Below are 26,863 nucleotides of genomic sequence, written 5' to 3'. Positions count from 1 at the left end.
GGTAGATCAGGGTGAATTTCCTGATCAGAGAAAACCTGGTATTTTCAGTTTTTTAATTGGTCTGAAAGCACCTAGACAGGAATAAAAAAGAGAGATAAGGGAAAGAAGGGAAGGTATATCAAGCTATTCTTCACGACTCATCAACCAAGAAGAAAGTGCACTCCACTGACGCGTGCGCCCAACAATTTGGGAAGCTGCTTGGTATTTTCCGCTTGGCTGACCCTCCAAATAAGTTGCAGGTAGCTCTCTTCAAGTTCAGGCTTCTTATTCCATCATCTCGCATGCGTGGGCTTCCTACTCATTAGCACCTCCCTCTGCATACCATCACCTTTTCCCTATACGTGGGACCAAAGGAAGTGATGAACACTCTCGGTTGGCATGAAACCCCTCTCCCATCCGACCTTGGTTCAACACTTACCGACTAGGCAGGGCTTTCTCAAGAGAGAGAGCTTTGAGCAAATTATGACGATCAGCAGGGTGGATTTTATTTCTTGTTTGGGGTGCTGAAACATCTTCTTATTAGCTGTTTGTGTAACTGGAGTGAATCCCCTGTCATATCTTTTCTTCACCAGTAATAGAAACCATGATTTGTGCATTCATGAATAAGAAGCATTATGTCTGGCTGATGGAGCCATTCTTGAGCCAATGTACTTCTTGTCAGGTACATCCTGTATCTGCAGTAGATCTTAAATGGTTTCTGAGTTGGAAATATTCAATGTTGAAATATTTCTTTAATGCCTGAGATACAACCTGACTCAAGTTAATTCTGTTATTTGTACACCAGAGAGATTATTTAAGAAGATGTTTTCAAAATGATTTATATTCTCTTGGTAAAATGATTCCCACCTCCGTCCATAAATTCGTTTTTTTTTTACCATGACCGTCTTATATACACACATAGTGTACTCATTCTTTTATGGTTAAACACAGGTGGTATGGTTGTATGACATCTGTGCATGATTCCGTATAACTTTGGTTATTTTCCCCTCACACCCTTGACACACTGATGAAACTAACTCCAGACCAATCAGTGATGCACCATAGGTTGGTTTGGAGCCGGTTTAATCGGTGCCACTACGACGTACATGTAAGGGTATCTTATTCTTTAAAAATAGACATTTGAACAATTAAGCTACTTTCCGGATAACAATCACTTCCTCAAAAACCATATCTTTTTTTCAAATGTAGCAATTGTCATGATTAACTAATTAATAGATCTTAATATATTAATGATAATCATCAGTTTTTGCCATTTTTGTCATTGTTGCAGAGAACCTTGACCCTGATGTAAAGCAGAGAGTAGTCTTTATCACAGCCAGGGTTCATCCTGGAGAAACACCAGCATCATATGTCTGTCAAGGTGAGTGCATCCCGTACTCTAAATATCAGGGAAATTTTGCCCCATACTCTAAATATAAGGATAAGGGAAAGGTATAATAATAATAATGGTATATTTACCCAGGGTAGCCACTTCAGTTTGAAAACTGTTCTCCCAGTGGGCCCTGCTATTATTACCCTGGTTAAGCTACATGTATGCTACCTATTCAGGTGCACACAGCTTTGCCCTGTAATCTTAATATGAAGAGAAGGGAAAGTTTGCCCTTTAAGGTAAATAGGAGGGAAACTTTGCCCCATACTGTAAGTATAAGGATGAGGACAAGTTTGCCCTGTAATCTAAATATGAGGATAAGGGAAAGTTTGCCCAGTAATCTCAATAGGAGGGGAAAGTTTTCCCCATATTCTAGATGCTAGGATGAGGGAAAGTTTGCCCTGTTTTCCAAATGTGGGAGGGAAATTGTGCCCGGTACTCTACTTATTAGGGAAACTTGGCCTTCGTAGTAAAATTGCGCTCTTAACACATTAATTATCGGCCAACACATGCATTGATACTCTCTTTGCATTAAAGGGATGTACTCAAATTTCAATGATAATAGCAATGATAACTATAATATGGTCCATTTATATAGCGCAACTACTCTAATTGCATATATTCTACTGCCCTTGATACTTGGTATCATATTATAACTCCGGCTGAGCCGCCATAGCTGAGCCGCCATATAGGCGCTAAAGCATTCAAGGAATAAATCCAACCGGATACCCATTCACCTCACCTGGGTTGAGTGCAGCAAAATGTGGGTAAATTTCTTGTTGAACGAAAACATGCCATGACTTGGATTCAAACCCACGTCCCTCGATATTGAAAGACGAGAGTGGTTGCCACTAAACCATTACACCCCCATATGATTGGTTGTTCTATAGCATTCAAGTCTAGCTCTTGCCGCAAAGAGTATCATATAATTGTACTCTAATTGAGCATTGTGGCCCAGTGGATTAGTCTCCGGACTCTTAAACAGAGGGCTGTGGGTTCGAATCCCAACCATGGCGTAATTTCCTTCAGCAAGAAATTGATCCACAATGTGCTGCACTCAACCCAGGTGAGGTAAATGGGTACCTGGCAGGAATTTTTTCCTTGAAACGCAGTGCGCGTAAGAGCTACACTGCTAAAGCCAGGGTAGTTATGCTGCATACTGTAGAGCGCTTAGAGACTTCTGACAAAGTAAGTATTAAGCAAGTATAATTACTATAATTGAACCAATGGTGTCAATAGAAGCCAAGTTTATCAAGAGGCTGTAATTTCTCCATATTCTTTAAGTTTAAATTTTTGTTTTATTGTCATTAAGATTTAAAAAAACAATTTTTTTTTGTTGTCATTTATTCATGAATTCGATTTTCATTTACCCTTTTTATTTTTAATTTTTTTTTTTCATACATGATGTGTTTATTTAGTAATTAATCACTTTCTTTTTAATTTCTACTTTTGGGGGAGGGTAATGGTCCCATCGAAATTACATGCTATAAGGATTATTCCAGAATAAAACGGAACCAACCTCATAACATTTTTTTTTACATTAGAAACACCAAACAGAATGTATCAGACCTCAATGTGAAGGTGAAATTACTTAGTTATGAAACTGCCGTTCGTAAGTGCGACGCATCTTTGCGCCAGTGGAAGCTACATGGAAAATATGACAGTCATTTCCTGTTAATTCAAGATTAGAATAAATGGCCTTGATCCCAACCAACATAGGACCAACGTGTGATAGGATTAATGCGTTTGATTGTTTCTTAATCAATTATTCATCTCGGTATATGATAGCGAGTGTGATTATAGACGGGGTAGTCATCATCCGTATAACTCATCATATAGCTTACAGGTGCCAATCTTAATAGTACTTGTTTGGTTTGAGAGAAAAAAAAATGTGGATAAGTCATAAATTGTTTTGATACAGAAAAGAGGTAGAATTCATATGGTACAGGAAGAGAGAAAGACAAAGGGAGACAGGGACAGAGATAAAGAGACATAGATACAGAGGAAGGAGGAAAGAGAGAGAGAGAGACAGTGACAGACAGAGGAAAAGAGAGACAGATACATAGGCCCGTATTCTGAAGTCAGGTTTAACTTACACCATGGTCTAACTCTGTACTTATATTATGGGAAGCCAAAATTGTCAATATTTGCATTGCATTGTATGTTTTTTATGTTTACTCTGCGCTTTCCTGGTTCTTTCATTGTGAAGACAATTATCTTTTCATAATTCCTAGACAATTGAGAATGATTTGAGAGTCAAATGAGCTGAAATATTATATCTCTACTGTTAGTGATATATGTCACAGTTGGCTTTCCATACTTAAACCACAACTTGAAACCTGAGTTTGAATTAAACCTGAATTCAGAATATGGGCCAGAGAGAGAGAGGGAGAGGGAGGAACAGAGGTAGGTGAAAGTGACAGAAAGAATTAGAGAGGAAGAATGGGAATGGGAGGAGAGTTGGAAAGAAATTAAGAGGAGATGGGGGAATTTGGGAGATGGAGAGTTTAAGCTGTGAATGATGCAAAAATACTAGTAATCTGGGACGTATAGAGGTTATAGGAAATGGTATTAGATTTATATAATGTCACAGAAATGAGATTAAAAATAAATATAGGCCTACATAGATATAGAGAGATTGGTTGGCATTGGTAGTAATTGATTCAATTATTCTGTTTCTATATCCATTTCCTCTGCATATTTCAGTTAAATGATTAAAAAAAAAATCAATTTCCTCTCTGGCTAATTTATAAATACTTGCAAAACTCAATCTGTTGAATATATAGAACTTCATTGATATCCTATTAATTTTCTCCTCTGAAAATACATGCTTGTTTGATAGCTGTACCTCTTTATTGAGTTAATACACAATGAACATACGCTTATAAAAAAAATGAAAGGACGGAAAGGGTAAATCACCATTTTGAATTGCCAAGGAGAAATGTTTAAGTCTGGAAAATGCTGTCACTCCTATCCCACCCTTTTTACCTTTTTGTTGTTTTTAGAGTGTATATGTGAGAAATTGATGAGGGTAGTACAAATAGCTGATATTAGAGGGAATTATAAAAGAGTGATGTTTTGAGTGACATGTGTTACCTATCAATTAAAAATACAAATTGATTACAAGGGGATTTCATCCATAAAAATAATTGTCATTTGACCTTCTGATATACATGTAGGAGAAACATTGGAGTAAAAACATTAGTGCAATATTTCATCAATGCAGGGCTTCCCCCATGTATCTATTCTCTGACTCATATTACATCTTAATTGATTACTAACTATCTATATGATACAAAGTGTGGTGACTCACCTCATAAGACCTTCAGTAGTCAATCATAATGTTCATGAGTTTCAGAACTTTTCATGACATGATGAAGTTTGTAATGGAATAAAAGAATGACGTGCGAATGTCGCGAGTTAATGAACTTAACATTGAACTGAATATTGTTTGAAGTTGTGGCATTAGTGTTAAGTCATGACTCATTGGGCAAAGTAATCAATTATAATTTCACAAACTATTGAAAAACTTTCTTTGAATGTCATTGATTCAAAATCCTTTTTTATTCATGTAACCTCAGTACTATTGAATTTGGTGACATAACAAAATTATGAAAACCATCATTGCTATCATGATCATCAAATAAATAATATTCTCTCATATTACTCCTAGTTTGAAATCGCCTCACTGCCCAGTATAAAAAGAAAAATGGATGATCTTGAATAGGCCTATTTTGCTAGTCTCTTATTGTATTCATGCATCAGCATCCCAATATCATATTTATTTTATCATTTACTGCCGACCAACTTCTGTTTACCTAGTAATTGCCAAAGTTTCAAAAACTTTGCACAGTAAAAAAAAATAGCACATTGTTTAAGCCTGTCACACTAACAACAAGTTGTTTAAACTTGCTTGTAATTGTTTAAAAATTTGAAACAACTTGTTTAAAAAGTTGAAACAGTTTAAATTTTTAAAACAGTTTTGAAAATATTAAAAAATAGTTGTTGAGTGACGGGCTTAAACAACATGCTTAAAATTTTAAACAGCGTTTTTACAGTGTTGCGTAAAGCCCCTTTCCTCATATATTCCCCATACTGTGGATGAGATATGATCCTTCCATTGTAGAATTTTTCTCTTCTCACTCTTGTCATAATCTTACACCTGTTCTTCAGGTTCAATTTCATCTTTGAATTCAAGACAAAGATGACAAAAAAATCAGATTAAATTCGATATTCATTTCAATTCATTTATTTAATTCCAATAAAACGTACATATGTCGTACAATTACATGAACACTTAACTTAATTAAACTTGAGCAATGAAAGACTAAAATATAATATCAAAAATATAATATACAATATTAAAATAAGAACACATCAGTATTGGAATAGAATGGTCATAATAAACCAAACAGAATTGTCGAGACAACCACCCTTGATAAGAATACAATATAGAATTAGATTAAATCCATTAAGAAATTTATATTTGATCTTATTGAATATAATATCAGAAAAGTAACAGTTGTGGAAAAATTGTATTTTTATTTAAACATATATTTTTTTTCAGGTTTGCTTGATTTCTTGTTAAGTCAGCACCCCATAGCTAAGGTTCTTCGTGATCACATCGTCTTCAAAGTGGTTCCTATGCTCAACCCAGATGGTGTCTACCTCGGGAACTACAGGTTAGTATGATAACATCTTTTTTCCCCTCCTGCCCCATTCCCTCTCCTCCAGGCCCCCTCCCCTGCCCTACCTCTCCACACCCCCCTGCCCTCCCCTCCATTGATGGATTTTTTTTTTGTATTTCTTAGGCATTTTAGAATGGTATTTAGTTAGAGCAAACGATTGAAATATATGAGCTTCGATACTGAGAGCTCACCTTGCATACTTTACCTGCTGCTATCAGGGAAATTTTACATGGGGGTAAAAGCTCCAAAGAGCCCAGGAAACTAAAAAAAAGGAGCTTTGGAAATCCTCATTCACTGCAATATTAAAACTTACCCAGTTTTGCAGATTTAGGCAGTAAGCTTTGAAAAGTAACAAGATTTACCAAGATGTTTTTTGCCTGGTCACTATGACAGGCAATCTTTTGTCTTTGGCTTTATAAATGAATATGATAAACTGGTTTGTGAAATTGTTTTCAGTTCTTTGAAGTCATAATCATTTGACTTTGGCATCGTGCTGATGGGAAACACCACCAATAGATACAATTGATGTTTTTTATGTTTGCAGTGCATTCAATGTTAATTCTATGTTATTTCCAAATGAGTTCTACTGTCAACCTTGATATTGTTTCATAAGGCTGTTGCAATGAATGTGAACGATTTGTGACTTGTTCTTGGTCGCCTAATCAGATTTTCAATAATTTATCATTCCTGTCAGCTAAATCTGAAATCTTATTTTGTGGGCTTTTTTAAATAGCATATGAATGCAAAGTTTATATTTATTGTCCAGATTTGATTAGGGTTATAGGAAGCTCACTCTTCTTATGTTACAATGGGATAAATCTAGGAGTGTCTCCTTTCCCCAAAGGACTGGCCACCAGTCGTGCGTAAAATCATGTGTGAAATCGTGTGTAAAGTCATACGTAAAAATCATGTGTAAATCATGAACAGGTTCCTGAAACTCTAATTCAATAATTAGGGTATAGTGTTGTGAGATAAACAGTACATTAGACTCGCACTTTAAGCTGTACTTTTTGCAATGTATTTAGACAAACCTGTTGAATTATTCATAATTTGGGTTACCTGAAGTGTGTAGTAATCCCACTGCCAGTGATACATAGAAATTAAATGTGATGCCTGCAGTTAAACCATGGTTGGATGCATGCACAAAACCCACCAAATGCTTCATAAACGGGAAGAACGGAAAGAAGAATCATGAAAAAGTGCAAATATGTTCTCTCTGTATAGTAATTAGGTTCATAAATCACTTGAAATGACTTTGCAAATTACAGAAGTAATTGAATGAATTTGACTCTTCAGTGTTTGTTTCTATATTTTATTTTTTTCAAGATCTGCAATGTAGTTCGATCACATTTTTTAATTAATACATTTGCTGTCCAATGTTTTCCTCTATCTTCTGTAATTAACCTCATTCTCTTTTCTTTTTATTTTCTGTTGTCATTTTCTATGTTTTCTTTTTCTTCATAGTAATTCTTTTTATTTTTCTCTACTAAAAAAAAGAATTTTTCTACTCCTTCTTCCTCTTCTTCTACTTCTCCTCCTTCTCCAACTTTTCCTTCTCCTTTTTTCTTTTTCTTCTTCCACTGCTACTTCCTTCCTCATTTTCTTTCCTCCTCTTCTTTCCTCTTCTTTTCTTTCCCCTTGTTCTTCTTTCCTCTTCTTCTATTTCTTCTTCTTCTTTTTTGTGTACTTCTTTCCTCTTCTTCTCCTTCTTTTCTTCTTCGCCTTCTCCTGTGCCTTCCCCTCCTGGTCCTTCTATCCATTTCCCCCTCTTTCTTCTCCTTCCCTACCTTCCCTCCTTTTCTTCTCCATCAATTGCTTTGATTAAAGCATCTACTTGACAACTATTCTCTACACAGGACTCATGAGTAGGCTTAACTGGAACATTTTTTAAAATTGTCATATAGAGCTCTTTCATGGTAGTCTGTACACCAGAGACATAACTCTAAAATGTATTAAGTCTTATGATAGGCCTATTTAGATTTTAGATTTAGATTTAGATTTAGATTTATTCATTTTCCGTTCACAAAGCAAGCACAACATAATCAAACAATACATAGTCAAATTTAAAGTACAACATCAATCGAAATAAGGTATAAACAATGAGAACTAATGCAAATTAAAGTAACTTTGACTATAATAACTATATAAAACAGAACAGAGGGGCTTGCCAAGAAAAGCGAAGCTTGTATGGGAGGCAAGCCCCTGTAACTTAGTTTCTATACGTATATTACAAAACTATAGTATAAAGGAGAGACGGGAGACAGTTTAAAAGGAGGCTATACAAAATATCGAAGGTAACAACGAAAGAGTGAACCAAATTAGAATAAATGATATATATTACTAACACTAAATTAGCCCTCTATGACAGTTAATGCCATCTTTTTGTACCTTAGAATTTGTCATTTAGAAATTATTTCTTTGTTTTTCTGTAGATGTTCACTGATGGGCTTTGATTTGAACCGCCATTGGCATGAGCCTTCTCCGTGGGCACACCCCACTCTACATGCTACTAAACAACTCCTAGTTGATATGAACGCTAACTCGGTAGGTTCAGCAACCGATCTTAGGGCCCCTTAACATAAAGCTAACGGCAATTGATCGTAACACTGGTTATTTTCTTATGATTAATCATGCACAATAGACCATGAAATCAATCGTAAAGTCAGCACAACAATCAATCGCTAAAGCTCATGTTACAGGGCCTCACCACCTGATCGGGATCTTGGTTTTCAGTTTATATTTTACTTAGAATTTAATTCAAGCCCAATAAACTTTATCTCCCCTTGAATATATTTTTCTGGCTCTTCAAATTCACTCAAAACTTATTGGTGATCGCCATGTATTAAGATATGCACAACATATTCAATTTAAATTTCCCAGATTTGTTATTTGTTACTGATTAGGGGAATGAATATGATACATAATGTATCTGAAAACAAAGAATAGATATTATAATTGAACTTTCCCACCATATTTTCTCACTGTGTTGTATTATTTAGTATTATTTTGGAATTTAACAATGTCGAACAGGAAATCTTGTACTTCCCAGGAAAGTGAAAAAGTTGTATTAAACTTTGTTCACAGTTGGCAGTTCTTTATAAAGCTCTTCAGCTTTTCTTGGTGTCTCCCCTATCTATGAATTATTTACCATATAATGAGTCCCCATTCTTCCTTCTTCTCGAATGCAAAGCCTTTGTTATTCCATGTAGAAAACAATTGTACATAGGGAAAATCGAAGAAAAAGTAAGACCCAGTTCTCATTACCACCCAAAAACTAGTTTACTGGAAACTAGTTTAACATGTAATGAGAACGGTCAAAGAGGTCGTGGAAGCGATCTTCCAAACCAGTTTGGAAAACCCCTTTGTGATGTAGTTTTGAAGATCGCTTTGCCTTGTTAAACTGGTTTTAGCATAAGTGAGGACACAACCATTCTTCGGGAAGCAATCTTCGCACATTTCGAGCGTGCTACTCCACACAGTGTGAGGAATATCTATGCTGCAGTTTTGAATTTTTGCGTGAAACATGTCACCCCCACTAACAACGTTCCCATAGCAACAAGGCTACCTTGCGTGAAGTGGTTTTGAAAACCAGTTTCAGCTGATCAAATGGGAACGCTAGCAAAGTGATCTTCCAAACTGGTTTCCCGAACCAGTTTCCTGTAACCTAGTTTAGAAAGCAAAATAAGAATGGTGTCTCCAATTCATGAATATACACTGCAGTATGCTTATAAAACCTTGACAAACTCATAATTAACACTGAAAACAGTATGAACAAATTTGATATGCAGAATTTACACCAATGCATGATTTTGTTTTATTGAATTCAGCTTTGATTTTCACTTCATTGTAATTTTTTTTACAATTCAAGTGTGAGGGGCCTGAAAATTGAGAAAATCTGTGAATTTCCCATCTTTTTCAAGTTCCCTGCAATTTTGTGACTTTTGTATTGTGGACACTCTAACCTTACAAGTATTTTTTAAAACTGGAACTTAATAGAATTAAACGATGACTATCTTTGATTTGTTTTTATCTTGACAGAATATAGAGGTTGATTTCTACGTTGACATTCATGCCCACTCGACATTGATGAATGGGTTCATGTATGGTAATGTATACGATGACCCAGTCCGGTACGAGAAACAGGCCATCTTCCCGAAGCTCATGTGCTCCAACGCCGATGATTTCTCGATGGTAAGCCTCATTCGTGTGTAATTAATAGTACATTCATGAAGTGATTTGTAGGTGATTTTCATGGAGGACAATTTATAAGCTACTGAAATCATTTGAATTGTTGTGAATTATGGGGGAATTGCAAGGACTTGCAATCAATCGCAAGTTTGTTTTGAATCCTAAAATCAGTTATAAGTCTCGCAATTCATTGAATATTTTTAGCAAGTGATTGCTTGGCCCTGTCATACAAATAGTTGCGATTGATTCAATTAATCTCAACACTATGGAAATCTATCCATACCATAATTTTTTTCTCCAGGAAATTAGCTCAATCTCCTTAGTAAACAAAGAGAATCACACTGAATCTTGATGAATGTATGAATATACATCATATCTAGAAAATATTTTGAACAAATTTGCATTTTAGATGTTGACTTGCGTAACTGATTGTAAGAAGGTGCACTGGGCCCCGTCTTACAAAGAGTTATGATTGATCCAATCAATCTTAACTGTATGGAAATCCATCAGTACCATAATTGTTTTTACAAGAAATTTGCAAATAGTAAACAAAGAGAATTCCTATTATTTCTATTCTGGGAAAGATTTCAGTTTCACCGCTCAACATGGTTTCTAAGCTTTAGAAGGTGTAGAAATCGAGGAGGCTGATTTGTGTCTTAGCTGGAAAAGAAGGAAAAATGTTGAAAGTTTGATTTCATCAGGAACACGAAGAGAGCCAAAATCACCTGTAGAATTTTGGGAGAATGACCTTGACATTTGAATAGACGGCATGATAAAGGCTGTGAGTTGATTACGAGAAACAAATCAGATTAGAGGAATAGAAGAAAACCCAGTCAGGTGGCAGCAATCAGCAGGGATTGGAGATTGAAAGAATGCGAGAAGGAAAGGAGGGAGGGCGCAGGGGATATCTGAAGATGTTTTAATTCTCTAATAGAATATAAAAAGAGGTGTAAAGGAAATGTGAAAAAAGGATATATGTAGGAAGAATAAGTTGGTCAAGAAAAGTGTATGACAAGATGGCAAGACTTGATTAGATACTATTTGAAAAAAGAAAAAGAGTATATAACCGAGAGATAAAGGGTAAATCAATGAAACTGAAGGTCAGGATGAGATTGGGGTGGACAGAGATTGAGAGAGAGAAAGAGATTGGCAGAGAGAGAAATAGAGGTGAGGCAGAGAGTGAGAAAGAGAGGAAAAAGTGATAGAGAGATTAAAAGGAAAGTGATGAGACATGTGGACTGGAAACCCAAGAACAAAAAATTTTAAGAGAAATAAATGAAGGGAAATAGAGAAAGAGAGAGAGATCCGCACGAGAAAAAAGAGGGATCTTTGTAATACTTTGATTGGAGCATGTATGACGAGTTTGGTCCAAGGTTATCGAGGGGTTTTGCGTGGGCTGCATTTTAGCAACGGTTAATTAGGAATTCCTTCAGTACACGCATCCTCGGGGCTCGGCCTGGAACACCGGCCCTCCGCCGGTCGGTCGATCCCCATGAATATGCATGACCAGAGCTTGCTGATGTCACGGCTGAGATCCGTTTGAGTCATTGGATGAAATTTGTACGTCTGGTTGCGTTAGCTCCCGTCCCCTTCTTCGACAGTCATAGCCAAAAGTTTAAGGTCATGTCCATCCGAGCATAAACCCGTACACCTCATGTGAGAGAGAGTCTTGCAGCACTTGATGTATTCCAAGCATTCCGATGGAGATCGTACCTCCAAAGTGCCCCCTTCAGTTGATGGTGATGATGATGATGATGACGGAACATCATTCCAAAGCTTTTTTTCCATCTTATTGCATAATTCATGAAAAGTTTACCTTTCCTTTGGATGACTCACAACATTCAAGAAGAAGGTGGTTTGCTCGCTGAGGTGTAAATTTCGTAAAGCGAGTGCCGATCTTACCTCTCTTGTCGTTTCCCTCTCCCCTCATCCTCTTCCCTTTCTTAATGTCTTTGAATGATAAACTTGATGCGTATGTTGTTGATTAGATGCCATTGGTAGGATGTCGAGCATGTATTAATCATTCATTCACTGTGAAGTAAAGGTAAACTTCATGACTCAACAAACTTTTCTCTTTTTATCTATTTTATTTTTTCCCAAGGACTTCCTAAAAAACCCTGTTGCTTCTTAAATGCGTAATGTTTTCTGATCTACATCAAATAAGATACAATCTGAGAAGTACGGAGGCCTTGAGATTTATCTTTCTGTGTTACTTAGATTAAATGTAGGAAAGTATCCTGGATGACTCATCCTATGATTTTATTAAAGTTCTTGAATGGTTTTAAAACTCTTTATTTTAGTATGTGTAAAAAACCACTTGGTGTATTGTAAACGAATTTGAATAAATGTACTTTAAACCACAACCTTGTACTCTGCCAAATTTCAGCACTTTTTCCCAACATTTAAAAAAAAATCTTTATTGCTTCAATAAAACAAAATATATACAATATTTATCGTGTACAACAAGATACATCAAGATACATTGATTACGATGAAAACTGATCAGTTTTCATCGTAATGAAGATAAAGTACATCATTAGATACATAACAAATAAAAGCAAGCCTCAACTTAGTTCAAAATTAGTAAAAGGTCTCCATTTTTTATAATGTAGCATCTCCTTGCCCTTTTAAAATGCAATAAACTCTTCAACATTTTCAACAAATTTCAACTCATATATGAATAAAGCTAATAAAAGTTGTCTTTCCCAACATTTTTTTTCTGAAAATGAAGTATTTTGCAAATTAATTAGATATTGTTATGGATACAATTCAAAGTACATGCTCTGCAAAATGCCAGTGTTAATTTAACACTAGCCTGGTATCTATACCAAAACACACCAGAAAAGTGTTGAAACAACACCGGTTTGGCGTTAGGCTAACACCAGATAGGCATTTAAGCAACACCAATTAGTGTTAAAACAATGTTGGTTTGATTCTAAACTGGTGTTGTTTCAATGCTTCTCTGGTGTGGACTGATTAGATACCGGGCTGGTGTTATGTTAACACTGGCATTTTCTGTATTGACAGAATGTGTTGAAACAATTTCTATTCATCCCCTCAATTAAAATCTTAGTACCTGTTTATTTCAATTCAATATTTGAATATAGTGATGAAAGCAGGTTATTTCTGAGAGATCTTTGAATTTCCTAGGTATCTTTAAAGCTGATATGCTATAGACAATGAAAGTAATTTTCAAGATGCTATACTCATATTTTGCCTGGATCTTTACCCATGATGCAACAGTTTTATGAATACTTCTGATAAATTGGTAGACCCATTAGAATGATCAGGCATAGTGCGTTATGCTTCCGAATTTCTATGCGAAGAAACAGCATTTTACATAATGGTTCAAGGCATTTATGTTTTTCATGGAACGATTGAATGATTATAAGATGATTCTTTTGAAAATATATTTAAGATGAAAACTTATCATGAGGATGAGAAATTGATTGATTGATTTTATTCGTTAAGAATATCACAAGAGATTACAATGAAATTGAAGAATACCTTGACAGGATAGCCCATGAAAGCCGAAAGGCTTATTTCCAATGGGGTCCTATAGTTAGTATAAAACATTAACATATTGTAACAAAACTGGAATATAGAAAGAGAATGAGCAAGTTTGTTAAATCTTATCGGCTCATATTATGAACTCTGGTTTGAATTAAAAAAAAAATCAAATATCTAAGAGTTTTGGTTCATCAGCTCATTTGACACACAAATCAACTGTCTAGGATAAATATGACAGTTATCATCCTCATCACCATTACAGAATGAGGAAAAACCAAAGTAAACGTAAGAAACATACAATAGGAACAAAATTTGACATTTTTGGCTTCCCATAATTCAAGCGTACAGTTTACTGTACTCCAGAATACGGGCCATTGAGTATCTTGTAGGAGGAGAGTGCAGTAGCATTCAATTGTCCTGATAACCTTACCTGTGCGGCTAGATCTCCCACACCGACGGCTGACTATCAACCTATTATTCCTCGCTCTCATTGAAACATGAATCTTAAACCAAATATGGATGGTCATCGATCCAAACCTAGTCAAAGTACTATGCCATCCACTTTACTCCCATTCTAGCCCTTTTTAGCTCATCATACCACGCACCCCTTCTACCAGCCCGGGGGTGTGAAATAGACACCCTCACTCAACATATTTGTCTATGGATCCCCCACTTACCCCCCATCGTACGGCTAACAGGGTTAAAGCACATAAATGAGATTGAGACCGATAGATACCGGTATGGCTGGATGATGATACCCCCGTTATGGTAGAGCTACGCTCCTTCAGTACCTACCCACCACCGTAAACCCATGTCTGGTAACCCAGCCCGGGGTCGCCCATCACCCCCGGTCCTATTTTTGGGAGGCGTAGCGGGCTAATTGCCGGTAAGGTGATGCCAATTTGGATTCACCTCCCGGCCTCACGCGCCCCAATTTTGGCGCGGGATGCGCTATCGGGTTGCCGGCAAACATTGATTTTGCGTGTGTCGGAACTGTTGATGTTTTTGTCTCACCTGCCTGTGGTCTTTGATGAGATTCTATGGTCTCGGTAACACTCCATTACTTGGCATCTTTGTGCATTGCATTTCTGATCTTTACCCCCATATATGTGTCTTTCTTAACCTCTTTTTCTCTTCTTGTGTCATATCTCTTTCTGACTCTTCTCACTTTTTCTACATTTCTATCTGTTTCTTCTTTATCCCCTCTCTGCCCCATCTTTTCTTGTCTTCCTCCTCTCTCTCTTCCCCTCTTATGATATACCCTGTTCAATCTTCTTTTCCTTTGTTTCTCTTCCCCTCTTTCATTTCAGAATGCTTGATACCTCTTCTCTTCCCTCTGCTTGCCGCCGCCTCCTCTCTTCCCCTCTATCTTCTGTTCCTTTACTCTCTTCTCTCCCCCTATCCCTCTTTTATCTCTTAATGTTTCACGCCTCTTCTCCTCCCTCTCCTTGTCTCCTCCCCTCTTTCCCCCCTCTCTTCTCTTAATGTATACCCACTTCTATCTTCTGTTCCTTTACTATCTTCTCTCCCTCTTTTATCTCTTGATGTTTCATGCCTCTTCTCTTCCCTCTCCTTTCCCCTCCCTCTTTATCTCCCCTCCCCTCTCTCATTATTTCCCTTTTTATTCTATTCCTTTACTATCCCCTCTCCCTCGTCCTGTCTTTCATCTCAAAATGTTTCACACCTCTTCTCTTCTCTCCCCCTGCCCTATCTTCTCTCCTTTTCTTTCCCCTCTCTCCCCCACTAATGACACACCCACTTTCCTCTCTTCCTTCACTCTCCCTCTCTCTTCACTCCTGCCATCTCTGAATATTTCCCCACTTCTGCCCTTCCATCTCCTTGCCCCCCCTGATTTCCCCCTCCTCGCATCTCATCTGCACATCTCTCTCTCTTCAGTCTCACACTTCTCCCATTTGATATTTTCAATTTGATTCTCTTTCTTTCTTTCTTTCTTTCTTCCTTCCTTCCTTCCTTCCTTCCTTCCTTCCTTCCTTCCTCCCTCCTCCCTCCCTCCCTCCCTCCCTCCCTCCCTCCCTCCCTCCCTCCCTCCCTCCCTCCCTCCCTCCCTCCCTCCCTCCCTCCCTCCCTCCCTCCCTCCCTCCCTCCCTCCCTCCCTCCCTCCCTCCCTCCCTCCCCTCCCTCCCTCCCTCCCTCCCTCCCTCCCTCCCTCCCTCCCTCCCTCCCTCCCTCCCCCTCCCTTCCTTCCTTCCTCCAGCACTCTCTCTCACAATATTTTTCACTTCTGTTTCCTGTTTCCTCTCCATACAGCATCCCCCTCTCTACCCTATCTTTCTACCATCTTATTTTGTTATATTGATTAGATGAAACTCCTTAATAATTTAGTTCCTTTGACATTAATGGAATAATGGGGTTCCTACCCCTCCCACCTTTTGCTGAAATCAATATTGGAATCTTTCTTGGTTTGGTAGACTTTTTTTCATTCTGTTATCTTCAGAGTTCAGACTATATTTTTTTTCATAGGCCACTACGCATAACTATCTGGTTTGTCATTCTGTATCATATGATCGTTCTTTCCAATCCCATTTTCTTTTGTCTATTTTACCCCATCCAGCTCCCTGTTATTTTTTCTTAAATACATTAGTTTTTTCTTGATCCAATATAATTCATATATTTGAATAAGAAAAAATATAATCCATTACATACATGTAGTTTAAATCAACACCCATATCAGTTAAAATTTAAAGGAAACCAAAACCCAAGTAGAGAAGCAATCTTATTGGAAAGAGTAAAATGAGAGGAACAATTTAAAAAAATTTCATCAAAATCGGTTATGAAATAAGCAAGTTATGGGAGTTTGAAAACTCTTGTTTTACTACCTATGGGCATCCTCAAATTGACAAATGTGCTTCAAAATGGCTGATTTTGTGGACAACTCTCCATTGTTTTGTACACAAATTTTCAGATTTTCCTCATTATCTTTCAAATTGCATCTTGCCTCCTTCTGAGCACAACATATGTCATGGGAAAATATAATCCACACCATATATGTCAAGGTCAATGTGAAATATGTAAAATAAAGGGGAAAATCTGAAAATATGTGTACAAAACAAATGGAGAGTTGTCCATAAAAATCAGCCATTTTGAAACACGTTTGCCAATTTGAGGATCCACATAGAAAGTACAACAAGACTTTTTGAATCGTCCATAACTTGCTTATTTCATAACCTATTTTGATGAAACTTTTTATAAATTGTTTCTCTCATTTTACTCTTTCCAATAAGATTACTTCTCTTCTTGGGTTTTGGTTTCCTTTAATATACCTTGTTATCACTTAGCCACAATTAACTGTTTATGAATTAAATGTTGTGTATGATTTATTCTTATTTGTTTCCTTTTACATTTTTTTAGATTTCGAACTGCTTGATGCATGTTGGTGTACATTTCTTTTATTAATATCTAGAAGCTTTTATTCCCTTCCTTATACCTCAAAACTTTATTTTACCTCCATCATGAAGAATCTTCTTGTAGTATGTCTGTTCATTCTGTTTTAGTTTAGTATCAAATATCTAATTCTTGTTATTTTCAGATGAATACGTCGTTCAACCGTGATTCGGTGAAAGCCGGGACAGGACGTCGTTTCTTAGGAGGTATACTGGATGAGAATTCTCTGTGTTATACACTAGAAGTCTCTTTCTTCTGCTATACACCCAGTTCATCGTCTACTGTAGTCCCATATGATGAAGATTCATGTATCCTTTTAATCGCTTTTTCAGAGTATTGATTCATTGCTTGTCATAAAAGTACGTAAGATATTAAGCATGTATTCATATAATTCTAAATTACAAAGAATATATATTTACAAAATAAGGAATTGAAATTGAATGAATGAAAAAATGTAGAATGGGACTTGAGTATTTCTTTAATCTAAAAATGTTGGTCAATCACTTTGGCCACAGGTATATAATGATGCAAATTTGTAAATGTGATTGCAAAAATATATATACAACATTTGTCATCGTCATGATCATGATCATCATTATCCATACTAGAATTATCAATATTATTATGTATATTGTTATCATTTGTCATCATCATAGTCATCATCATCACCATCATCACCACCATCATCTTCACCATCATCATCACCACCATCACCATCATCACCATCATCATCATGCCAGTTACTCATTTCTTTTCCCCTGTTCTACCTTTTTATGTTCCACATGTGTTAAATACCTATTGATGTCTTATGCTGCTTGATCAACCTAATTCCATATCCCCACTAATTTATGTTTCTTGTTACCTTTGCAAGGTCAAATGGAGTTCACTCTTTACTGTGTATTGACTGGCTGTTTCATATGCATTTTTTATCCATATATACCTTGTTTGTTAATTGTATATTTGTCAACTTGTATGTCAATTTGTTTTACCTTGTACAAGCATTTGCAATTCAGCCTTTGGCTGCAACTAATGTTTTTTGGTGTATCAATAAAGATCATTATTATTATTATCATCATCATCATCATCATCATCATCATCATCATCATCATCATCATCATCATCATCACCATCAACATCACCATCATCATCATCATTTTACCACCTGTATCTCCGCTGCAAAGCAAACGAATAGAGATGCGGCTGGTGTCAAAAGTGCGTTCACCCAGACATAATAATGTAAACAAACAGCCCGCAGTCTGGTCACGCTGCACTCATCGGAAAGAGATAGCAATACGACCTTGATTACAACGCATAGCCTGAAAGATGATGTTGATGATGAGACAATTACTCGGGAATCATTTACCCGATGAAATTAGTCATAAAGTAAGCCCATACAAACTGGACATGGGGTATTGAACAGGCTCTATTGTCTTTTTTAAGTCCAATTAGGTAATTGATACTTGTCAGTTTATCTTTGCACTTCCTGTGCATGTGTGTTTTATGTGTTTTGTTGCTCAGGGGAGAGAGAGAGAGAGAGAGGAGAACAAAGGGGAGTGATAGAGAGAGGGAGAGAATGGAAGAGATGGATAGATGGATGGATAGATAGATAGATGGGTAGATAGATAGATAGCCAGACAGACATATAGATAGATGGATAGGATAGATGGATGGATGGATAGATGGATGGATAAATGGATAGAGGGATAGATATATAGATAGATGGGTGGATAGATGTAGACAGATATACAGATAGGTAGGTAGGTAGGTAGATAGATAGATAGATAGATGGATAGACAGATAAACAGGCAGACAGACAGACAGACAGATAGATAGATAGATAGATGGACGGACAGACGGACAGACCATAATGTAAAATAAATTGTGTAAAATGAATTGTAAAAATCAAATGCATGATCAGTCAATATTAAAGCTTTGCTTAAGCTTTGTGTTACTGTTCAACAACATCTATGTTTTAAGTAAAGCACAATTTTGTATAATTTCTAGGAAGGGGATGTACAATGTGTTCAACAAATATCTGTTCAACAAATAGTTAATATCCAAAAAGTTCAAATGATTTAATCCATTTTTGTCTCGCCCACCAGAGGTGAAGGCGAGACTTAGGGATCCAAATGTTGTCCGGTGTCCGTCCGTTGTCCATCTGTCGTCCGTCGTCCGTCCGTCACAAACCTGTAATGACACATAACTCCACAACCGTAAGTCTGTTTTCAACCAAACTTGGATGGTAGATGGACTTGGGGACCTGCATGTTATGCTGCTGTCGGAGGTCACATGAGAAGGTCAAAGGTCATTTTCAGGTCAACGTTAAAGTTTACATGCAAGACTCTCTTATGACACCTAACTCCACAACTGTAAGTCGCATTTCCACCAAACTTGGATGGTAGATGGACTTGGGGGACCTGCATGTTATGCTGCAGTTGGAGGTCACATGGTAAGGTCAAAGGTCATTTTCAGGTCAACGTTAAAGTTTACATGCAAGACTCTCTTATGACACCTAACTCCGCAACCGTAAGTCACTTTTCAACCAAACTTGGATGTTAGATAGACTTGGGGGACGTGCATGTTATGCTGCAGTCAGAGGTCACATGGTAAGGTCAAAGGTCATTTCAGGTCAACATTAAAGTTTACTTGCAAGACTCTCTTATGACACCTAACTCCGCAACCGTAAGTCACTTTTCAGCCAAACTTGGATGTTAGATAGACTTGGGGGACGTGCATGTTATGCTGCAGTCACATGGTAAGGTCAAAGGTCATTTCAGGTCAACATTAAAGTTTACATGCAAGACTCTCTTATGACACCTAACTCGGCAACCATAAGTTACTTTTCAACAAAACTTGAATGGTAGATGTACTTAGGCGACCTGCATGTTATGCTGCAGTCGTCCCAGTCATTTCATAATGAAGTTTCGATATAATTCTTTTGCGTGCCCTCGCAAATCACGATATTTCTGGTTATTTTCATAAGTGGGCGAGGCACAAAATTGCTTTTGCCTTGTATTTAGTTCTTGGGGAAGATTACAATTTTTGTGCAGAGTTGAAAATTGCTACTGCTCCAAAAAAATTAGAAATTATTTTTTCTTGTAATATGCTGCTTTTGAATGTATTATGCTTCAATCTACATCTCATGCCAAGTGAATGGAATCGTATATAATTTGTTGGTGGGCTGTTGAAACCTTGTCTTCCTAAATAAAAATAAAATGAGAACAGGTCAGAAAATGTGTGTTTATCATTACGGCAATATGGTAGCAACTCCATACTGTCCGAAATATTTCTTTACAGAACTTTTGTGAGGCAGAAGGTTACCACTTACATGTATATCAAAACTATAAACAGGATTCCCAGCCCATCAGGGAAAATTATTTTACTTTTTTCCAGTCAGGGAAAAATCAGGGAGTTTTGATCGGCCCAAAAGTCGAAAAGCACGGCAGTCGGTCAGACTCTGTTATATTTTGTTGCATATCAAAGTGGCGTCTTTAAAGCTAAATTACAGTAGTTGCAGTAAAACACTGATTTCGTGAGAAAGTCTGTAAAAATAAGGTTAAGTATTACTATATCATCATCGATCTAGAGCTGATACAGTTACATAAAGTGAACTTTGTAAATCATAAAATCTAAGCTGAAAACAATCGCACTGAAGATCGCCAACACAGATAGGCACACGTGGGACAGTGTATATTATATTGCTGGAATAAAGACCCGACGGAAGTGCCCAAATCCGCGCTTATTTCTCAGCAATTACACAATTTCTTCCAGAATCCTTCGGCACAATTTTTTATTCATATAAACAGACACTTGGGTGGTCATTATATTGGATTCTGTAAAAAGTCATTTTGAGATCGTTACCACAACTGGCATTTACCTTTAACATAGTGTGTTGCAATCTAATGATTTGTACTAGGAATGCCTTGAATCAACCTCTTTCTGTATAAGGTGAGGAAAGGATGACTGTGTGGGGAGAAGGGAGGCCATTACATGCCTGTGTAGTAATACTAATCATTAGTTTTACATTGGTATTGTTTTTATACTGAAAATGCATGTAATTCACCGCAACAACTTAGAAAACATGCAAAACTGGGAATTGGTTTAAATAATTATCAGGGAATTTTTAATAACAATGATATAGGGTATTTATATTGCGCACATATCCACCTTGTTAGGTGCTCAAGGGGCTCCTACATTACCCGGCTAAGCTAGGCATTCAGAGCGCACACAGCTTCTTAAGGAATTACTTCCCACCGGTACCCATTTACCTCACCTGGGTTGAGTGCAGCACATTGTGGATCAGTTTCTTGCTCAAGGAAAGTACGCCATGGCTGGGATTCGAACCCACGACCCTCTGTTTCAAAGTCCGGAGACTAATCCACTGGGCCACAACGCTCCACACTTTAAACTTCATAAGGGAACAATCAGGTAATTTTGTATTCTTGAAAAGCTGGGAACCCTGTATAAACTATATAGCTCTTTTTGAGCTATCCTAAATTTTCAAAAGGTAGGCCTAATGAGATGGGGTTTGAACAGCCCACAGACATATGGCTATGTGACCCCCCTTCATGTTACTATTGTATTGGAAAACTGAACTAGTTAATCAAGGATATCTGCGAGCTCGAATAATTAGATTTTAGTGACTTTTCATCACAAGCACTGTTGATTATGAATACATTGTATTTCAAATGAAAAATTAATTATTCATCCATAATTACGATCATTCAGTCGAGAGATGAAAAACACTTTTAATCCTTTTGTCGATTTCACAGACATTTATCACTTTTGATTACATGCAATGTAAGCTTGTCATATTTGTTGGGTTATTTAATAACAGACTGTTGATTAAGTTGATAAGTGTTTCCACTTTTTGTGTTGATAACAGGCAAGTAGAAAATGAAGAGGAGAAAGAAGTGGGAAAAGATGATATATAATTGATTTTTAGATGTTTGATTGTATACATTTAAGTATAAACTTATATGTTTTGTATGTAAACCTGTTTTAATTTTTAGCTCATCCGGCCCAAAGGGCAAGATGAGCTTATGCCGTGGCGTCCGTCGTCTGTCCACAATTTCAAAATGCTACTACTTCGCCATTTCTAGTCCGATTTCAATTCTGTTTGCTTTATATGATAGCACTAGGTGGGGCATTCAAAACTTCTACACAGAATTTTGAAATTGATTAAATATGCTAATTTATGCGCATTTTTCAAAATTCACAAAAAATGCTACTTCTTTATTTGTTGACCGATTTTGATTTTTTTGCTTCCATCTGGTAGAGCTTCATGAGGTTCACCAAACTTCTACACAGAATTTTGAAATTTTGACTAGAACAATTTTTATGCTAATTTATGCGAAATTTATTCAGAAATCACAGAAAATGCCTCTTCTTTATTTGTTGACAGATTTTGATATTTTTTCTTCCATCCGGTAGACTTCATGAGGCCCACCAAACTCCTACACAGAATTTTGAAAATTTTTAGTAGAAAATTATTTATGCTAATTTATGCGAAATGTATTCATAAATCACAGAAAATTCCTCTTCTTTATTTGTTGACAGATTTTGATTTTTTTTCTTCCATCTGGTAGAGCTGCATGAGGTTCACCAAACTTGTACACAAAATTTTGAAATTTTGTCTGGAAAATTATTCTAATTTATGCAAAATTTATTCATAAATCACAAAAAATGTTTTTTCTTCATTTGTTGATCAATTTCAGTTTTGTTTGCTTTATATGATAGCTCGAGGTGGTGATACAAAATTTAAACATAGAATTTTGAAACTCATTGAATCTGCTATTTATTCATATATTTTCAAAACTCACAAAAATTGCTTACTTATTTGTTGATTGATTTTGGTTATTTTTGTTCCATCTGAGAGCTACATTAGGTTCACCAAGGTTCTACACAGAGTTAAGAAATTTTGACTAGATAATAATTAATACTTAATTCATATGAAATTTATTCATAGATCACAAAAAATGCTTCTATGTCATTTCTTCATCAATTTCAATTCTATATCCTCAATTTATGTCACCAATATAATTCACTACAGTGTCAACTGGGCTGAAATTAAAATTGTGTTAAATTGTGTTGCGAGATGCCGGATGAGCTCCACATCATTGATGTGCTAGTTTTAGTATAAATACTACCTTAATGTGTGATATTGACCTGTATTTTTGAAAAAAAAATCAAGTACTGTTAATGTGAAATTATATTACCATGAACTTGATATGGCTGACAAGATATGAAATCAAGCACAAAGGAAAAATGCAAGCATTGTAACAGAAGTAATGAGTATAGATACTTCATGTAGTTTAATTGTTTTCTTTGACTATTATGATGTGCCAAAATGGATGGATTTCTTCAATTATTGAGATGATTAAGAATAAAGGAAATAGCATATAGCATATAATATTAATTAAACTCTTTGAGAGACATTTTCCATTCTTTGATATAGTGAATTTATAGATTATTATGTTTAGAAGAGTGTTTCTAAAACAACTTTATTTACCATATTCTCAGCCAAGTATTCTCAGGATACTAGTTCGAGATACTGCTTTTGAAACATCTCTATTTCAGAAATTTGGGCTATGTAACCCGAATTCCTTTCACATCATGTATAGCATACAGAAAATATCCCATATCGAGAAAGAATTCAATTTTGAAACTAAAAACAACAGCAACAAAAAACCAAACAGGGGCCTGTAACACAAAGCTTAGCAATGATCGTAGAACATTTTTCTATTATTGATTGCATTGATGTACAATGTACAATCAATCATGAAAATAAAGCGTATGATTAATCACTAACCTTTCTGTTGTGGGACCCAGGTTGTAGACCAACCAGGGGCCTGTAACACAAAGCTTAGCAATGATCGTAGAACATTTTTCTACGATCGATTGCATTGACTACAATGTACAATCAATCGTGAAAATCAAGCATACGATCAAACGCTAATCTTTGTGTTAAGGGACCCAGAGTTGCTTCCTTTGTCATGGTCGAAAGCATTGGCAGAGGATTTTTTTGCTGAAAGTTTTCTAATTCTTCTTTTTTTCCATCACTCGACACGGAGCGTCGTGGCCCAGTGGATAAGTCTCCAGACTTTGAAACAGAGGGTCGTGGGTTCAAATCCCAGCCATGGCGTAATTTCGTTCAGCAAGGAATTCATCCACAGTGTGCTGCACTCGACCCAGGTGAGGTAAATGGGTACCGGCAGAAAGTAATTCCTCAAAAAGCTAAGTGCACCTGAAGAGGTAGCCTAGCTTAGCCGGGTAATAATAATAGCTGGGAGAACAGTTTTCGGAACTGAAGTGGCTACCCTGGGTAAATATACCGTTATTAACATACCCATGCATTCTCAGGGATAATCTTTGAATGAACAGTGTATTATTTTGTGTCTCTGATGATAGCTCTGTTTTATTTTTTCTTCAGATTGTTTGTATTGTACCCATTGCTTTTCTCATATACATGTAAGTATTGCTTCCTTGACGATATCTCTCAGACATGAAACTTGGAAGGAATCTAGTGAAGACATTTCTTGATTACTACAAACTCTCATCGTTAATCACACCTAAGCCGGCAGCTAATATATCAACTGTTAATCAATTCAGGGTAAGTCAGCTAATATTGATAATAATAATAGGCATTTATATAGCGCCATCTATCTAGAAATATTCTATTCCGAGGCACACAGGAAAAGAAAGAATGAGAAAGTTCGGACAAGTGTCAAAGTGCCAATAACTAATACTGTTAGAAAAGATAAGACTTCAATTTAGATTCATCTATATTCATCTATTAGATTCATCCATCTTATCTTATTTGTACAAGAGCTACATTTATATAGATTTAAAATGCAAGAAAAGAATAAATATATTTTTGTGGGTTAAAGCTTTCGTTCACTCACTTTTCCTCATTTTCTTTTTCTTTCTTTTTAAATATACTTCTAACTGGTTGTATGCTCAGGTGGTCGTCCTGTTGTACTTGTGTTTGTTGGTTTATAGTATTTATACAAATATTTTAATAGGAGGCTGCGCTCTATAAGCTCTGCTTTTTAGCAGCCTCCTCTATTCCAACCTGTTTGTATGATTATCTTGACTATATATATTTATTTGTTTTATTGCTTTTTTATATCAAGATGTATGGAACAAACTTGAATGTTGGATATGGAAATGAACAAAATGAAGTGAAATGAAATTGATAAAAAAGTACTGTTTCTTGTTTATGATGAATATTTTATAATATATTCAACTTATCACATTAAATTGAGGTAATCATGATTTGTTGTTTTATAATTGCAGAGAAGAGAGAAGTCGGCAAAGGGCAGTAAAGGAGAACTGGCCAAGAATGAAAGGAGAGCCAACTCGGAGATGAGCAAGTACTCAATGAGGAATAATAACGACAGTCACAGCGCCTCCACTGTCAACGGTAGTCCAACAGTACAGCTGAAATTCCATCATAGAGAAACAAAGAGATGATAACAGAAATACATTATTAAGAGACTCTTAGTGAATGAATCTCACTTAAAGATACTTATTTGTTGATTTTCAAGAGGATTTTGAGACAATCGTGTTTGCGCATAGATGTTCTAGGAGTGGGCCTTGCTGATGTGGCCGCCGTGTGCTGTGCAATTCGCTGCGCCTTAGTCTCCTGGGCGAAATTCTCCTTGTGTATGTCACGTTTTTATCATCCCTAAGTTATATGAGATGATGCCAGGGGGCTGTTTCGTAAAGCTATTTGTAAGTTAAGAGTGACTTTAAGAACGACTGGTGATCCTTTCTTGCGCGCTAAACCATCGCCAATAAACATTTAATGGTGAATACCATTTACCATAAGAAAGGATCACCAGTCACTCTTAACTCACGAACAGCTTTATGAAACACTCACTTGGTATTCTGAACTCTGGTTTAAATGTAAACCATTTTTCAAAGCCAGCCTAAACCCTTGGTAAATGGTCAGTAATGTGAATTATACTTGAGTTTTAATCTAACATTCCAATATTACAAAAGTGCTGTGGTCACTGGTCAAAGTTTAGACCATTGTTTAAACCAAACCCCGTCCAGAATAAGGACCCAGGTCTGGTGCCTTTAATGTAGCACAGAAACCTTGGGCCTGTCTCACAAAGAGTTGCGAGTGATCCAATCGATCACAACTATGGACTTCGAGAAAAATCAACATTTATAATGTATGTTTGTTCAAATTATTTTCTAGATATGATGTATATCCATACATTCACCATTCTCTTGAAGCTTCAGTGTGATTCTCTTTGTTTACTACGTAGATTGTGCAAATTTCCTGTAGAAACAATTATGGTATGGATGGATTTCCATACAGTTAAGATTGATTGGATCAATCATAACTCTTTGTAAGACAGGGCCTTTGTCTCTATTTCGTAATAAGACCAACCCCCAAGGATTGTATTGCCCGACCAACTTTTTTTATAGCTCTCTCATGGTGGAAACTTTATATTATTCTTCCCGAAACCACAAAAGGGCATTTCCTTTGAAAAAAACCAAATTCTAAGTTACCAAGTGGGTGTTTCATAAAGCTGTTCGTAAGTTAAGAGTGACTTAACAAGTGACTGGAAACACTTTCCTGGGAACTAAATCAAAATCTGGGCCCCATTTTACAATGAGTTAAGATTGATCCAATCAATCTGTAGGGAAATCCATCTATACCATATTTTTTTTCTTCGGAAATTTGCACAAT

At 36.4% G+C, this 26,863-nt stretch overlaps 1 protein-coding gene across 1 annotated transcript; it reads left to right on the top strand.

The window, feature by feature from the left end:
- Positions 1-1,275: 1,275 nt before the first annotated feature.
- On the top strand, positions 1,276-26,863 carry LOC121424012 (cytosolic carboxypeptidase 6-like). Its single transcript, XM_041619584.1, has 7 exons — positions 1,276-1,360; positions 5,937-6,051; positions 8,490-8,601; positions 10,096-10,248; positions 17,303-17,465; positions 24,660-24,769; positions 25,456-26,863. Exons 2-7 carry the CDS (start codon positions 6,014-6,016, stop codon positions 25,630-25,632), a joined length of 753 nt encoding a protein of 250 aa, XP_041475518.1. The 5' UTR covers positions 1,276-1,360; positions 5,937-6,013; the 3' UTR covers positions 25,633-26,863.

Source organism: Lytechinus variegatus, chromosome 11 (assembly GCF_018143015.1).
Source record: "Lytechinus variegatus isolate NC3 chromosome 11, Lvar_3.0, whole genome shotgun sequence".
Taxonomy (NCBI): domain Eukaryota; kingdom Metazoa; phylum Echinodermata; class Echinoidea; order Temnopleuroida; family Toxopneustidae; genus Lytechinus; species Lytechinus variegatus.
The sequence above is the reverse complement of the archived record's forward strand: the minus strand, read 5'-3'. Positions and strand labels throughout refer to the sequence as shown.

Excerpts from the sequence above, each read along its gene's own strand:
- LOC121424012 (XM_041619584.1), top strand. The coding sequence starts at position 6,014 with ATGCTCAACCCAGATGGTGTCTACCTCGGGAACTACAG. Across the intron at positions 10,249-17,302 it reads ACGCCGATGATTTCTCGATG|ATGAATACGTCGTTCAACCG; the intron begins GTAAGCCTCATT and ends TGTTATTTTCAG. Across the intron at positions 17,466-24,659 it reads CCCATATGATGAAGATTCAT|ACATGAAACTTGGAAGGAAT; the intron begins GTATCCTTTTAA and ends GATATCTCTCAG.